This window comes from Eublepharis macularius, chromosome 6, assembly GCF_028583425.1.
Source record: "Eublepharis macularius isolate TG4126 chromosome 6, MPM_Emac_v1.0, whole genome shotgun sequence".
NCBI classification, from domain to species: domain Eukaryota; kingdom Metazoa; phylum Chordata; class Lepidosauria; order Squamata; family Eublepharidae; genus Eublepharis; species Eublepharis macularius.
In genome coordinates, this window is record NC_072795.1 from 95,972,606 (window position 1) to 95,985,223 (window position 12,618).

General features: G+C 51.6%; 1 protein-coding gene across 1 annotated transcript; it reads left to right on the forward strand.

The window, feature by feature from the left end:
* Nucleotides 1–6,121: 6,121 nt before the first annotated feature.
* LOC129332701 (uncharacterized) lies at nt 6,122–11,060 on the forward strand. The gene is made up of 2 exons (XM_054983931.1): nt 6,122–6,395; nt 9,930–11,060. Exons 1-2 carry the CDS (start codon nt 6,122–6,124, stop codon nt 10,529–10,531), a joined length of 876 nt encoding a protein of 291 aa, XP_054839906.1. The 3' UTR covers nt 10,532–11,060.
* The last annotated feature ends 1,558 nt before the right edge of the window (nt 11,061–12,618 follow it).

Here is a 12,618-nt window from a genome sequence, read left to right on the forward strand (position 1 = left end):
AACCTCCAGCTTCCACAGTAGTCAATAACTTTCATATTTCTGCCAATCATTTCAAAGGCTCTTAATATTTCAATCAAAAAGGTTACTTTATTTAAGCTTGGGTTCCCCCCTCCCCCCCCCCCCCAAATCCAATGGAGGACAGAATTAATGTTTAATGGGAAAGTTGCCTGCCGGGCACCAGGTAATACACCCATATATGTACGGTCCACTTCCTCCTCATGTGTATAACTCTTTGTCATCTGTAAAGTTATACAAGTCTCTTGCTTACAGAACAAGGCACCTTGACTACAAGAAGATCCTCAGGTCCATTTTGCAGAGACCAGTGACTAAAAACACACTTGTACAATTCCATCTGAGATCTTCAGCATTTGTCTTATTTTGCACTAAGACACACTAAAATTATCATTTATGGTGACCCTGACTCACTTTTCAGTGAGCTACACTCTATTGAGGGGAAACTGAAACAGAAACAGGTTTCTGTTTTTGCTTTTGCTGCTGCTGGGAAGAGGAAGAAATCCCATAGCCAACACCTGAGTCTCTGCACAGAGTTTCTTTAAATTGCATGCAAATTGCCAAAGAGCTGATCAGTGTTGTCATGTCTGACAGGGCCGATCACTTGTGGAGAGCACCCTCTGCCCTCAGCTGATTATATGCTTCCCACTCTCTTTCCCTGACAGTGATCATATTTTCAAAGTAAACAGTTCTGAGCATCTGTTCTGAGAAGCAGGGAGAGAAGATGTCAGATTATAGAAGTATGAGAACAGAAAAACAAACAGATGGGGATTGGGGTCATGATGTGAAATTATGGATCCTCCTGCATATTCAGCCACATATTCCCACCTATTGACTGGATTACTCAAAGGTATGCTGTAGGGACATTTGTTTGTACAATAGTTTTTTGATTTTTTGAGACCTCACAGCAGTATTTTTAATTATTGAAATTTCAGTGCCCAAATGCATTAAAAATTTAATGTTTAAAGTATCAAATTTACTTGAAAGGAAGATGACCCTGAATGTAAGATGACCCTCATAAAATAGTTATATATAAATAGTTTTTATTTAAAAAATTACTGTACATAAATTTAACTTGTATGTGAATTTCAGACAACAACTTGTTTTTTTCTTTTTTAAAAAAACAGCATTCCTCAGGCGGAAAAAAACTGCTCTTCCTGTCAGGTGAAAAGAGGTATTTGTCTCAGTTTCCCCCCCTTATAGTATGGCTAAAATGTTCTGATTCCACAGAAGAACACCAAGGTACAATGACAGTTGAGGCAAATAACTTTTCTTTCAGCTAAATAGTCTGAGGGTAGACTATGGCCCATTTTGCACTCACGGTTAAAATCACCATTTCTCAGCAGTCACCACGATTGCAGTGGCTTCTACTTTGCACTTGGTCATTTTACACTTCCTGCTACCAATTTGATTTGGCATCCTGTTGTTCATTTTATACTCAATATCAGGCACTGGTTCAGCTGCGGGCTTTGTGGGTTTTGGAAATCGTGGGGTTTTTTAAAGTTTGCACATGAGTTTTAAGGTTGTGATGTCACCTTTTTGTTAGACTAAGAAAGTCCTCCCTCTCCCTATACACATCAATTCTGCATCTCTGCGCAGCCGTTTTTCTGCCCCAACTTTTCACTTTTGAATGTGGAGGCAACAGGCATGGAGAGAGAGGGGAGAAAGCGCACCATCCTTCAGAGCCAAGCTACAAGTGACGCCTGACACAGGTTGGACACTTGTCAGCTTCCCTCAAGTTTTGATGGGAAATGTAGGCATCCTGGTTTTACAGCTTGGCTCTCCATTACAGCTGCAAGACCAGGATGCCTACATTTCCCATCAAAACTTGAGGGAAGCTGACAAGTGTCTACCCTGTGTCAGGCGTCACTTGTAGCTTGGCTCTCAGTGTGTTGGAATGAATTGGGAGCGAGGCAGCTGGAGGACCTGAGGAGAGGCAGGCATGCGTTCAGCTCTCCATCCAAAGTTCTGTCCTGCCTGAGCCTCTTTACTTGCAAGAAGAAGCTGTCTCCCTCAATTGCCAATTTGCTTTTCTGAAAGAACTTGTCATGTCTGTATCCCTACATCCATGTCATTGTTCTATGTGTTGCTAATGCTGTATCTTAAGGTCATTTGACAAATGCTCTAACCTTCACTTTAGTTTCTCAAGCATCCTGACAACACAGCTGTCTTATCTCTTTCCTTTGAAACTCCCAGGAGTGACCTTGCACTGTCTGAAAAGTTATAGTTTAATCTTATGCCTTTTGTCCTGTCTAGACTTTCCAGACCGTTTCCTGCACACACTTGTGGTCTAGATGGGAGGGGGGAACTGAGTGGATATTTAGATATGTACTTTCGTCAAGTTTCTATTCCTATCAATGGATCGTGTACTGCTTAGATGCTTTCTTGCTTCTGAGTAATTTTATGGACATATATGTGGAAATGATTGGATTTCTGAATAAAACCATTTAACCAAGAGTCTGGATTTCTTGTTGCAATGGTCCAAAGACTGGTCTACCATATCCTGTTACCCATAGCCTGACAGAACTCTGACTTTCTCTTCTCCCCCCCCCCACCTTTTATTACTCTTCTCTGCAATCAGAGAAGAGTAATAAAAGCAGTCAAGTTCCATGCAGCTTGAAGGTGACAGGAGGGGGATGGGGCATGGGGGGCACCACTCCATTTAGCCAGGAGCCTACTGGATACCTAAAATAAAATAACCTCACTTTGTGGTGGGGAAAGCTCCCTTCCGGGGCAAGCCAGGAAGGTTCTGTGCTCTCTGTTCTGTAGGTTCTGTGCTCTTGCTCAACCCCATATAACAAGGACTGTTAAATGCCCGCTCTTATGGAGATAGGTGTCTGGAGTCTGAGGCTCAGCCTCCGGACTTACCAGGAAGAGGGAATGGGAGACTGTTGGGGGACCACTACCCCTTCAACCCTGACAGTCACCCTGGTCCAGCATGGATCAAGAATAGAAGGGGGGGAAAGACTCCCCAGCCACAGGAGAGTGGAGCAGTCCGCAAGCCCCAGAGGGTCAGAAGGAGCAGTTGGAAGCCAGCTATCCCCACCCTCCAGTGGGAGACTAAGAGCCCTGACAGGGGAAGTAAGGACAGCCAGGAGGGGACCAGGGCAGAGGGAGAAGGCACAAGAGATAGGGACAGCCAGCCACCAGCCAGCCAGAGACCAACTTTGCCGGCAGGGCAGCAGAAGCAGCCTGGGTCCACGCCCCAACCTGCAAAAAGGAAGGAATGGAATAATAGGGACCAGCTGAGGCTGCTGGAAGCTCCAAACAGAGGAGGCTTGGCAACCAGCCAAGAGAGCACAGCTGTAGCTGCCCAAGGGCCTGAAGCTCAGAGCAGAGGAAGCTTGGTAGCCAGCCAAGAGAGCACAGCTGTAGCTGTCCAAAGCAGCCAAACTAGCTACCCCATTTGCAGCTGCTTGAGGCAGCCAAGGCCAACACTATAGGGCAAAAGAGGGGTGTGGTTGGCAGGTGGGACCAGGAATGAGGGAAAGGATATAAGGCAAGTCCACCCACAGGGCATGGTGGGTTGTTGTACATGAGTGTGGTGGGGAAGGGGAAGGGGAAGGGGAGCAGCGGAGAGGAGGTGGAGGAAAGAAGATGAAGAGGAGGAGGAGTAAGACTGACAGCTGGATGGGGACAGCTGTCATGGAAGGCAGCCGGGACAATGTCACGTTGAAGGGACTTGCGAGTGGACTGAGAGGGTGTGAGGGTGAGGTGTACCAGCCTCCTTCCACAGAGTGGGATCCCGCATATTCCCTTAAGGTCCTTTAAGGTAGAAGTCAGGTAGGCCGGTGTCCCACCAGGCCGCGCCTATGGCAGAACCTGATAATAGGCAGCTAGATCAGGTTGCTGTCTTCCTCCTGCATCTTCCTTGGGCAACCTGGCCAGTTTGTGCTGCAGCAATGCTCTGGAAGCAAGCTTATTACCAGTTATTTTGTTTCTTCAGCTGAGGGCTCACTCTTCTGTTTCATTTTTTCCTTTCTATTATTATTTGCCTGTGGAGTGGTGGCCTAGGGCTCTGCCCCAACCCATTCTCAGGGCTGCAGTTTCCTCATGCCCAGGTCTGCCTCCTCATGATGATAGTTCTCCCTCCCAGAGTCGGTGCTTCCAGACTCCCCTCGGCCAGCCCGATGGGGAGATTTCTATTCCCCCAAGAAGATTATCTTCCCCCCAGAATTAAGCTCCCCTCATCGATTGCCGCTGTCCTTTCCTGTTCCTGTCTTCCCAAAGAATATCTACTCCTTCTCCCCAAATTTAACCTCCTCTCACAGATTGTCTATGTCCTCGTGTTCTTTAAAAGAATATTTCTCCTACTGTCTCCCCAAAAACATCTCCTTGACTGTCCCCCCAAAGAGTACTGCTTTCCCTCCCCATTCCAGCCCCAGAGCAGGTTTTCTGCTCCCAGGAACCATCATTCAACTCTGGGGGCTGTCATTCCATTCTCAGAGGAAGATTCTCCAACTCCATCCCACGTTTTCATTGCAACTTTTTGGTGCTACAAGCCAATGCAAGTTAATTGGCATTTGCGGCTCCTATTCTATCTACTGGAAGTTTCCTGGGGGCAGCAGCTTTGGGGGTCTGTAACTCAGACCTCTGAAATGCAATCTTGGCCGATCTTAAAGGGTGGCTGGAGGAGAGCCTGCTGAAGACTCGCTGTGAGTTTGGCATTTGTGAATGTGAAAAGGGTGGTCCCAGGGCCCTCGGAAGTGATGGACCATGGACCGACAAACTGGTCCACAAATTGGGGCAGGTCTGTGAATGGTCCATGGTCCGTGGTCTCTGGTCTGTGGTCCGTGAAATGCAACAAACCACGGTCCAATGGTCCGTGGGTTTTTTCCAGTCCGTGCCCATGTCTAGTTTAGAGTGTCTGAACAGGGTTAAGGATGAAAGGGGAAATAATCTGGAAACCAGCTCCCAAGAAAGAAAGCTTTCCTCTCATAATTAATGACATAGGAAGTGCATTTTGGGATGGTGTTAGATCGTTTTCATATATGGTCTGGAAAACTGCAGATCTTGTCCTTTTTTTCTTCCTCTCTGTGAAAACAAAACATAGACTTCAAACTGGGTTTCACACATTCAGGTTGCCCAATGTTTTCTTGTTTCCTAATGCTTTTACTGAATCAGTCATATTACCTAACGTAGGATTATTTTCTCATGGAAAAATAATTCGGCTCTCCCAGCCGCGGCTCGCCGCGTAAGCTGGGAGCCGGCAATTGGAGCCCTTGGAAGGAGAAGGAGGCAGACTCCCTCCCTCTCCATCCGGGTTCTGGGAAGGGGCGGAGCTTGGCGCTTTTGTGCGCGTTCTGCCCCTTCCCGGCGTCAGATCTTTCAAGCGCTCGGAGGACTTGCTTCGTGCTCCGGCGCTTTGCAGCACAGCAGCAGGGAGCTTGGCCGGGCCGGCTGGGCCTGCTGCGGGCTGTGCACGGCCCGGAGTTGTTGAGCCGCCGCCGTGGTAACGGCGGCGGAGTGTGTGGGGCGCTGCCGCCGTGGTATCGGCAGGCTAGGCGCGGATCTTTGCGGGCCCTGGGGTTTTGGGTGGGCTAGCCATTTCAGAGCCGTTTACGGGTAGTGGCCCTGGTGGGCTTGGCTTTGCCCGCGGCATTCCTCTTTGCCTGGTGCGCTTTTCGGGCCCGCTAGGGGCTCCCCCCCGGGGCTTTTATTCCCCCCATTGCCCCTCCCCCATTGCAGAAGTCCGTTGGCTTTGTAAGTGGGGGTCAGTTGGCTGGGTATGTGCGGCTGACACCATCTGGTGGGTGCTAGCCGCACTGCAGGTGACTCCTGGTCCTGTTGCTGGGGAAAAGTGGTGTGACATCTTTGGGGGTGTGGTCATTGCAGCCTTGGCTTGTTGCTGGGGAGGTTTGGGCGACTCCTATTGGAGAGAGCTGTAACTGGTCTGGCAAGGGCTCCTGGTGACACCTACTGGGACAAGGCTGTTACTTTTGTTACTTGTAGTGCATCTGGAGCTTGCTAAAGCATGCCACCCAAAAAGGGAGGGGGCCCTGCTAAGGGCAAACAGCCGGTGAAACGGCCTGCACCCAAGAAACCTCCTCCAACTCTGTCCTCATCGGATGATGAGGATGGCCCTAGTAGGCAGGAGTTGATGGAGCGCATGGCTGCCCTGGAAAAACGGGCAGCGGGGTTGGTTGCGGGTGGGGATTTACCCCAGCCGCGTAGGGGTGCGAAGCGAGTCGCAAAAGTGGGATTTAACAAAGACTTTGCCTCTCGTCTGTTGGCACTAGAGAAGATGACAGCCCTGAGTACAGGGGAACCCAGCTCCAGTCATCATTATCCTACTGCGCCTGAAGCGGAAGGAGAAGGCTATCTGCCTGGGCCTGGGGACTGTGGACAGGTGGCTGTGGCGGTGGACTCTCCTCTGGCTGAAGGTACGGAATATCAGGCGCACTTGCACACACACCAGAACGCTGTTTGGCCGTGGGGGGCTGGAGGGCAGTCCACTCCTTCTGGGGTGTCGCTTCCTTCTACCTCTGGCGGTTATAACGCACAAGTTTGGCCCCCATTAGGACAGCCCATTTGGCCTACGTGTGCCAGTGGCTCCTTGTACCAGCAGTTGCCGTCAGGGGCCGCTGCCTGGGACGGGCAGGGGCATAATCCATCGAGCACTGGTTGGCCCTATGGTTACGGGACTCAGCCTGGCCTGCCCCCCTATGGGATGCAAGGATTTGGTGTGGTTCCGTATAGGGCCCTACCTACGGGGGATACGGCGCTGCCATTGGGGGATCACCTGACGCAGGCCACCCGTGAGAAGATTTTGCGGGGAGAATATGTCGATGTCTTTACCCTTCTCTTCAGGGAACTGGAGAAGAAGGATAAAGATGATCTTGAGGATAGGGACAAGGAGCGGATCCGCCGGAGGCGGATCGATAGAACCTGGGCCCACTGGCTTCCAGGGTTTTTGGTGTATGCGGGTGTTCTCGCCAGGGCGCAGCCGCATAGGGCCCTTCCCCTGTTTCAATACATGAACATTATTTACAGGGGTTATACTGATTTTGAGGGTGGGGCCTGGCTGCGCTACGATGAGGAATTTCGAATGCGGGCCGCCTTAACCCCTAGTTTGCCGTGGGATCAGATTTGGGTCCAGCTTTGGGTCCAGGTCATGACTCCTTCAAAGTCAACGGTGGGGGATAGGACCGATAGCGGTCATTTGATTATCAAGCCAGTTCAAGGTTTGGGTCCCCGCACCCCTGCGGGGCAGCTGGTTCAATCACGGCTGCTCTGCTGGGACTTCATGTCCAAAGGGGTCTGTTTTAAGCGAGCATGTAAATTCCGGCACGAGTGCCCCACTTGTGCTGGACCCCATGCCCACTCTGCCTGTCCCAAGGGACGGCAGGGTGGCCAGGGAGGAAAGCGATTTGGGGGCGGCGGCGGCCAGCAGCCTGGTGCTGGCAAAGGGTCCCAGCCCGGTAAGGCTGAGGGTACTTGAGGAATGGCTTCAGGTCTACCCGCGGCGTCGGGACGCTGAGTATTTAATTTTGGGTTTTAAGTTTGGCTTTCGTATTCCGTTTCACGGCCTTAGGACACCTTTCATGGCAGCCAACCTTAAATCAGTGGCTGGCATGGAAGATGTGGTGCGTGGTAAGATATTAAAGGAATGTGCTGAGGGTAGGGTATTGGGCCCTTTTGATGCCCCCCCTGTCCCGTCCCTCAGGGTTTCTCCTTTAGGGGTGGTGCCGAAGAAGGCGCCGGGGGAGTTCCGCCTCATTCATCACCTCTCTTTCCCAAGAGGGGGCTCGGTGAATGATGGCATACCCGAGGAACTCTGTTCAGTGCATTACACCTCCTTTGACCAAGCAGTCAAAGTGGTGCGACGCTGCGGGGTGGGAGCCGAGATGGCAAAGTGCGACATCAAGTCTGCCTTTCGCCTGCTCCCCGTTCACCCGGGAGACTTTGATCTCCTGGGTTTTGCATTTGAGGGCAAGTTCTATATGGACAGGGCCCTACCCATGGGGTGCTCCATATCTTGCTCTGCATTTGAGCGCTTCAGTTCCTTTTTGGAATGGGAGTTGCGTCGCCGCTGTGCCTGCAAGGACACCTGTCACTATTTAGATGATTTTATGGTGTCTGGGCCTGCGGGTTCGGGGCAGTGTGCCCGGCTGTTGGCAGCCTTTACTGAGCTTGCTGAGGAGCTAGGGGTCCCCTTGGCCCATGAAAAAACGGAGGGACCGTCGGTGATCCTGACGTTTTTAGGTATCGAGCTCGATACCATGCAACAAACTCTGCGGTTGCCACTAGAGAAGGTGGCGGACCTTAGAGCGAGACTGGAGGACTGCTTGAGTAGGGACAAGGTGTCCCTCCTTGAGTTGCAGCAGTTAGTTGGCCATTTAAATTTTGCTTGCAAGGCCGTTGCGCCCGGCAGGCCCTTTCTCAGACGGCTGTGCGATGCTATGGGGAACTTACGGCTACCTCATCATCGCTTACGAATTAATAAAGGTATGCGGGAGGACCTGCTAGTCTGGAAGGAGTTCCTTGCCGCATTCAACGGGGTGACTTTCTGGAGGGAGGATTTTTTGCTAGAAGCTGAACTCCAAGTCACCTCTGATGCCTCCGGTTCCACTGGTTTCGGAGTCTTTTTTAGGGGGCATTGGTGTGCTGACCAATGGCCCTCTGATTGGGTGGCCCAGGGATTGTCCAAAGACCTTACGTTTTTGGAGTTTTTTCCCATGGTAGTGGCGCTTTGGCTGTGGGGGTCTCAGTTGGCAAACCACGCTGTCCACTTCTGGTGTGACAACTTGGCGGTGGTACACGTAGTCAACACCATGACCTCCAGATCCCCCAGGGTGATGCGGCTGGTGAGGGCCTTTGTACTTAAATGCCTACAGCTGAACATACTTTTTAGGGCCAGGCACGTTCCAGGCGTTAGCAATGGTGTGGCAGACGCTTTGTCTCGCCAACAGATGGAACGATTCTGGCAGCTTGCCCCTTGGGCCGACAGGCAGCCCGCGAGGATGCCATGGGAGCTGTGGGAGCTTGGACGGCGGAGGTAGATAGAGCAGCTGTCCATTGCTCCTAGCACACGCCGGGCCTACGACCGTGCGGTAGGACAGTTTCATCAGTTTAGGTCGTCAGCCAACCTCCAGCATGTTTGGCCCATTCCGCAGGAACATTTACTGCACTTTTGCGTCGTGCAGAGGGACAGGGGACTTGCAGTTAAATCTATTAGGGGCCAACTGGCCGCTCTGGCTTTTGCCAGCAAATCACGGGGCTTAGCGGAATTTACAGGGGCCTTTAGGATTAGGAAAGTGCTGGAGGGATGGTCTAGGGAAAAAAGGACACCCCCTGACCCTAGACAACCCATATCTCCTTCGGTCTTGCGGGGACTTGGGGCGGCATGGGCTGAAGTGTGCTCATCCAGGTTTGAGCATAAACTCTTCCATGCAGCAGCGTTAACTGCATTTTTTGGGGCCCTGCGAGTTAGTGAGTTGGTTGCTTCATCGCGCTCTGATTTATCGGGTAGGGCCTTGATGGCCAGGGATATTAAATTTGTGGGAGACAACGTCTCCATTTGCATTAGGAGGTCTAAGACGGACCAGCAGCAGCGCGGAATCACCTTCCACTTGGGCCCTTGTTCTGAGGCGGGCTTGTGCCCGGTTAAAGCCCTCAAGGAATACACCGCACTTAGGGGTGATGCCCAGGGGCTGTTGTTCTTACACGAGGACCAAGCTCCTTTGACCAAGTATCAATTTTGGACAGTAACTGAGAGGGCACTCAAGAAACTAGGCTTGTCGGGGGTCAAATTCGGCACTCATTCCTTTCGGATTGGTGCGGCCTCCACGGCAGCAGTTTTGGGATACCCCCCTCAGGCTATTCAGAAAGTGGGTAGGTGGCGGTCGAGAGCTTTCAGGTCTTATGTCCGACCCCTACAGCAATTTTAAATGGCGAACTAATTGCTCTTTCTCCAGGTGCCGTGTCGGGCCATGAGAGGAGGAGGATCCTGATATGTGGCCACAGCATGGTGTTTTGGGCGGCCAATCAAGCTAAGAACACGCCGATTGGATCCCAGTTGGGCCTGAGTGCTGTGGCCACAGTGGAGTGGCAGGGACGGCGGGGCCTCAGGTGGCCGGGCCTCTTGCCTCTCCTGTTTAGGGGGCGGTTGCAGCCGCCCCCGCACATTGTGGTCATCCACCTGGGTGGGAATGACCTTGGCATGGTACAGGGTAAGGCCCTGTCAGTGCAAGTAGCAGTGGACCTAGCATACATAAACGACCGATGGCCTGGTGTGCTGGTTATATGGTCCGAGATGCTACAACGTCGAGTTTGGCGGGAGGCTTTGAATCCCAAGGCTATTGAGAGGGCCCGCCGTAAGACCAACCATGACATCAGGAAGGCCTTGGGGCAGGGCTTGGGCATTTATCTGCCACACCCCAGGATTAGGGCCGAATTTGCCAACCTCTACAGAGGAGATGGTGTCCATATGTCACCTGAGGGCAATGAGTTATTTTTAGATGACCTGCGGCAAGGGCTTCGGGTGGCGCTAGGCCACCTGTGGGGCGCGAGGGTCTAAGCAGAGGCTTGACCCTTGCGTTGGCAGGAGTTTTTGGGAATAGGGTGCGGGCTGGTGAGCCCCTGTGGCATTCCCCAAGGTTGGGGAACAGGGTCTGCTGTTAGGGCGGTATGCATGGGCGGCTACCGTCAGGGAGGGCAGACGCCTGAGGGGATCCCCGGGAACAAGACCTCACCTCATGCTTGGCGGCTGGGGCGCAACAGGTGCTTGAGTGGGATCCCAGGGCCTAGCTGGCCGGGTTGCAGCCATTCAGGAGATGGCCTACACCCGGGGCATTGGGGGCTCGCCCAGACAGGCAAGGCGGTGGTCAGGTGCTGACCCCAGGGCTTGACCTGTACCGCTCAGTTAGCCCTTGCCGAATGTTATTGTTATGGTCATTTAATAAACGGCCCTTTTATCCAAGCCTGTGTCTGTCTCTTACTTCCGACTGGGGGTACAATTCGGCTCTCCCAGCCGCGGCTCGCCGCGTAAGCTGGGAGCCGGCAATTGGAGCCCTTGGAAGGAGAAGGAGGCAGACTCCCTCCCTCTCCATCCGGGTTCTGGGAAGGGGCGGAGCTTGGCGCTTTTGTGCGCGTTCTGCCCCTTCCCGGCGTCAGATCTTTCAAGCGCTCGGCCCACCCACCTCACCCTGTTTTTAGTGCAGGAATAGCCGGCTGCTATTTATGGGCCAGGTAGGAATTTTTTTCCCTCCTTCCCTGATTGGCGTTGTGGAAGGGGGGTTTTTCGCCTACCTTGCACTAATGGCGGTGGTATGAGTATTGTTGGGTTTAGCCGTCGGTGGTAGTGGCAGGAGTTTTTGGGAATAGGGTGCGGGCTGGTGAGCCCCTGTGGCATTCCCCAAGGTTGGGGAACAGGGTCTGCTGTTAGGGCGGTATGCATGGGCGGCTACCGTCAGGGAGGGCAGACGCCTGAGGGGATCCCCGGGAACAAGACCTCACCTCATGCTTGGCGGCTGGGGCGCAACAGGTGCTTGAGTGGGATCCCAGGGCCTAGCTGGCCGGGTTGCAGCCATTCAGGAGATGGCCTACACCCGGGGCATTGGGGGCTCGCCCAGACAGGCAAGGCAGTGGTCAGGTGCTGACCCCAGGGCTTGACCTGTACCGCTCAGTTAGCCCTTGCCGAATGTTATTGTTATGGTCATTTAATAAACGGCCCTTTTATCCAAGCCTGTGTCTGTCTCTTACTTCCGACTGGGGGTACAATACAAGCAGAATTATTTGTCAGCAGTTCTGCATGAAGACAGATGATCTCCCCTTTATTAGTGTTCAGACAAATCTGACACATTGCAAATGTAGCCTAAGAGGCCATGAAGCCTTGTAATAGGATTTGAGTCGAGCTTACCATTCTGCATATGTCTCTGCGGTGATCTAAACATTTTATTCACTCTTTCAGAGTATGGAAATATCAATAGTTGGGAATATTTCTTTCTCTCTAGCAATTTTGTCCTGCATTTGAGTTGCTGATTGACGATGCAGAATCCAGCTATGGATTTCACCTTTCTGAATGGGCTTGTAGCATCTAATTGGATACAGGTGGATGAAGCATCTCAAAAGACATACGTAACTCTTCAACAGCTGCACTCCTTATACGACACTTGAATTTCATAAAGAGGCTATAACATCATCAGGGATTTTATGTATGCCAGGAATCTGGCTTCTGGTATTTGAAGAGCAAAATAAATAGTCATTTGCAAGTTTATTTGGTATTTGAGAACTATGTCCTCTTTGGAAAAAAAACACACATCATGTTTGGAGTTTAACATCATTCCTACTCTTTTAGCTGGCAGAGTTAACTTGATTACATGTGCTAAACCCACCACGGACACCAAAAATATAGGCCACAATTCCATACAGAAGTAGATATGCTTACATCTATTGGAATCAATGTACTTAAACATGCTAGTATTGCCTCATGCCCTCCTGATACTGAGTCTTCTTTGCACCCCAAGATCATATGACTTTGTGAAGTCAGACACTTTAATTTGGCCATCTTTTGATACCGTCAGAATCTTTAAATTCTGCTTTCAGTTGTGCTTTCAAGACCAAGTAATTTGGCTGCCATGAGAACTCCAGGGGCACATTAATCAA

Bases quoted from the DNA above. Each gene is read 5' to 3' on its own strand.
- LOC129332701 (XM_054983931.1), top strand. From the start codon at position 6,122: ATGGCTGCCCTGGAAAAACGGGCAGCGGGGTTGGTTGCGGGTGGGGAT. The intron at 6,396-9,929 runs GTACGGAATATC...CTCTTTCTCCAG, and splicing joins GGACTCTCCTCTGGCTGAAG to GTGCCGTGTCGGGCCATGAG.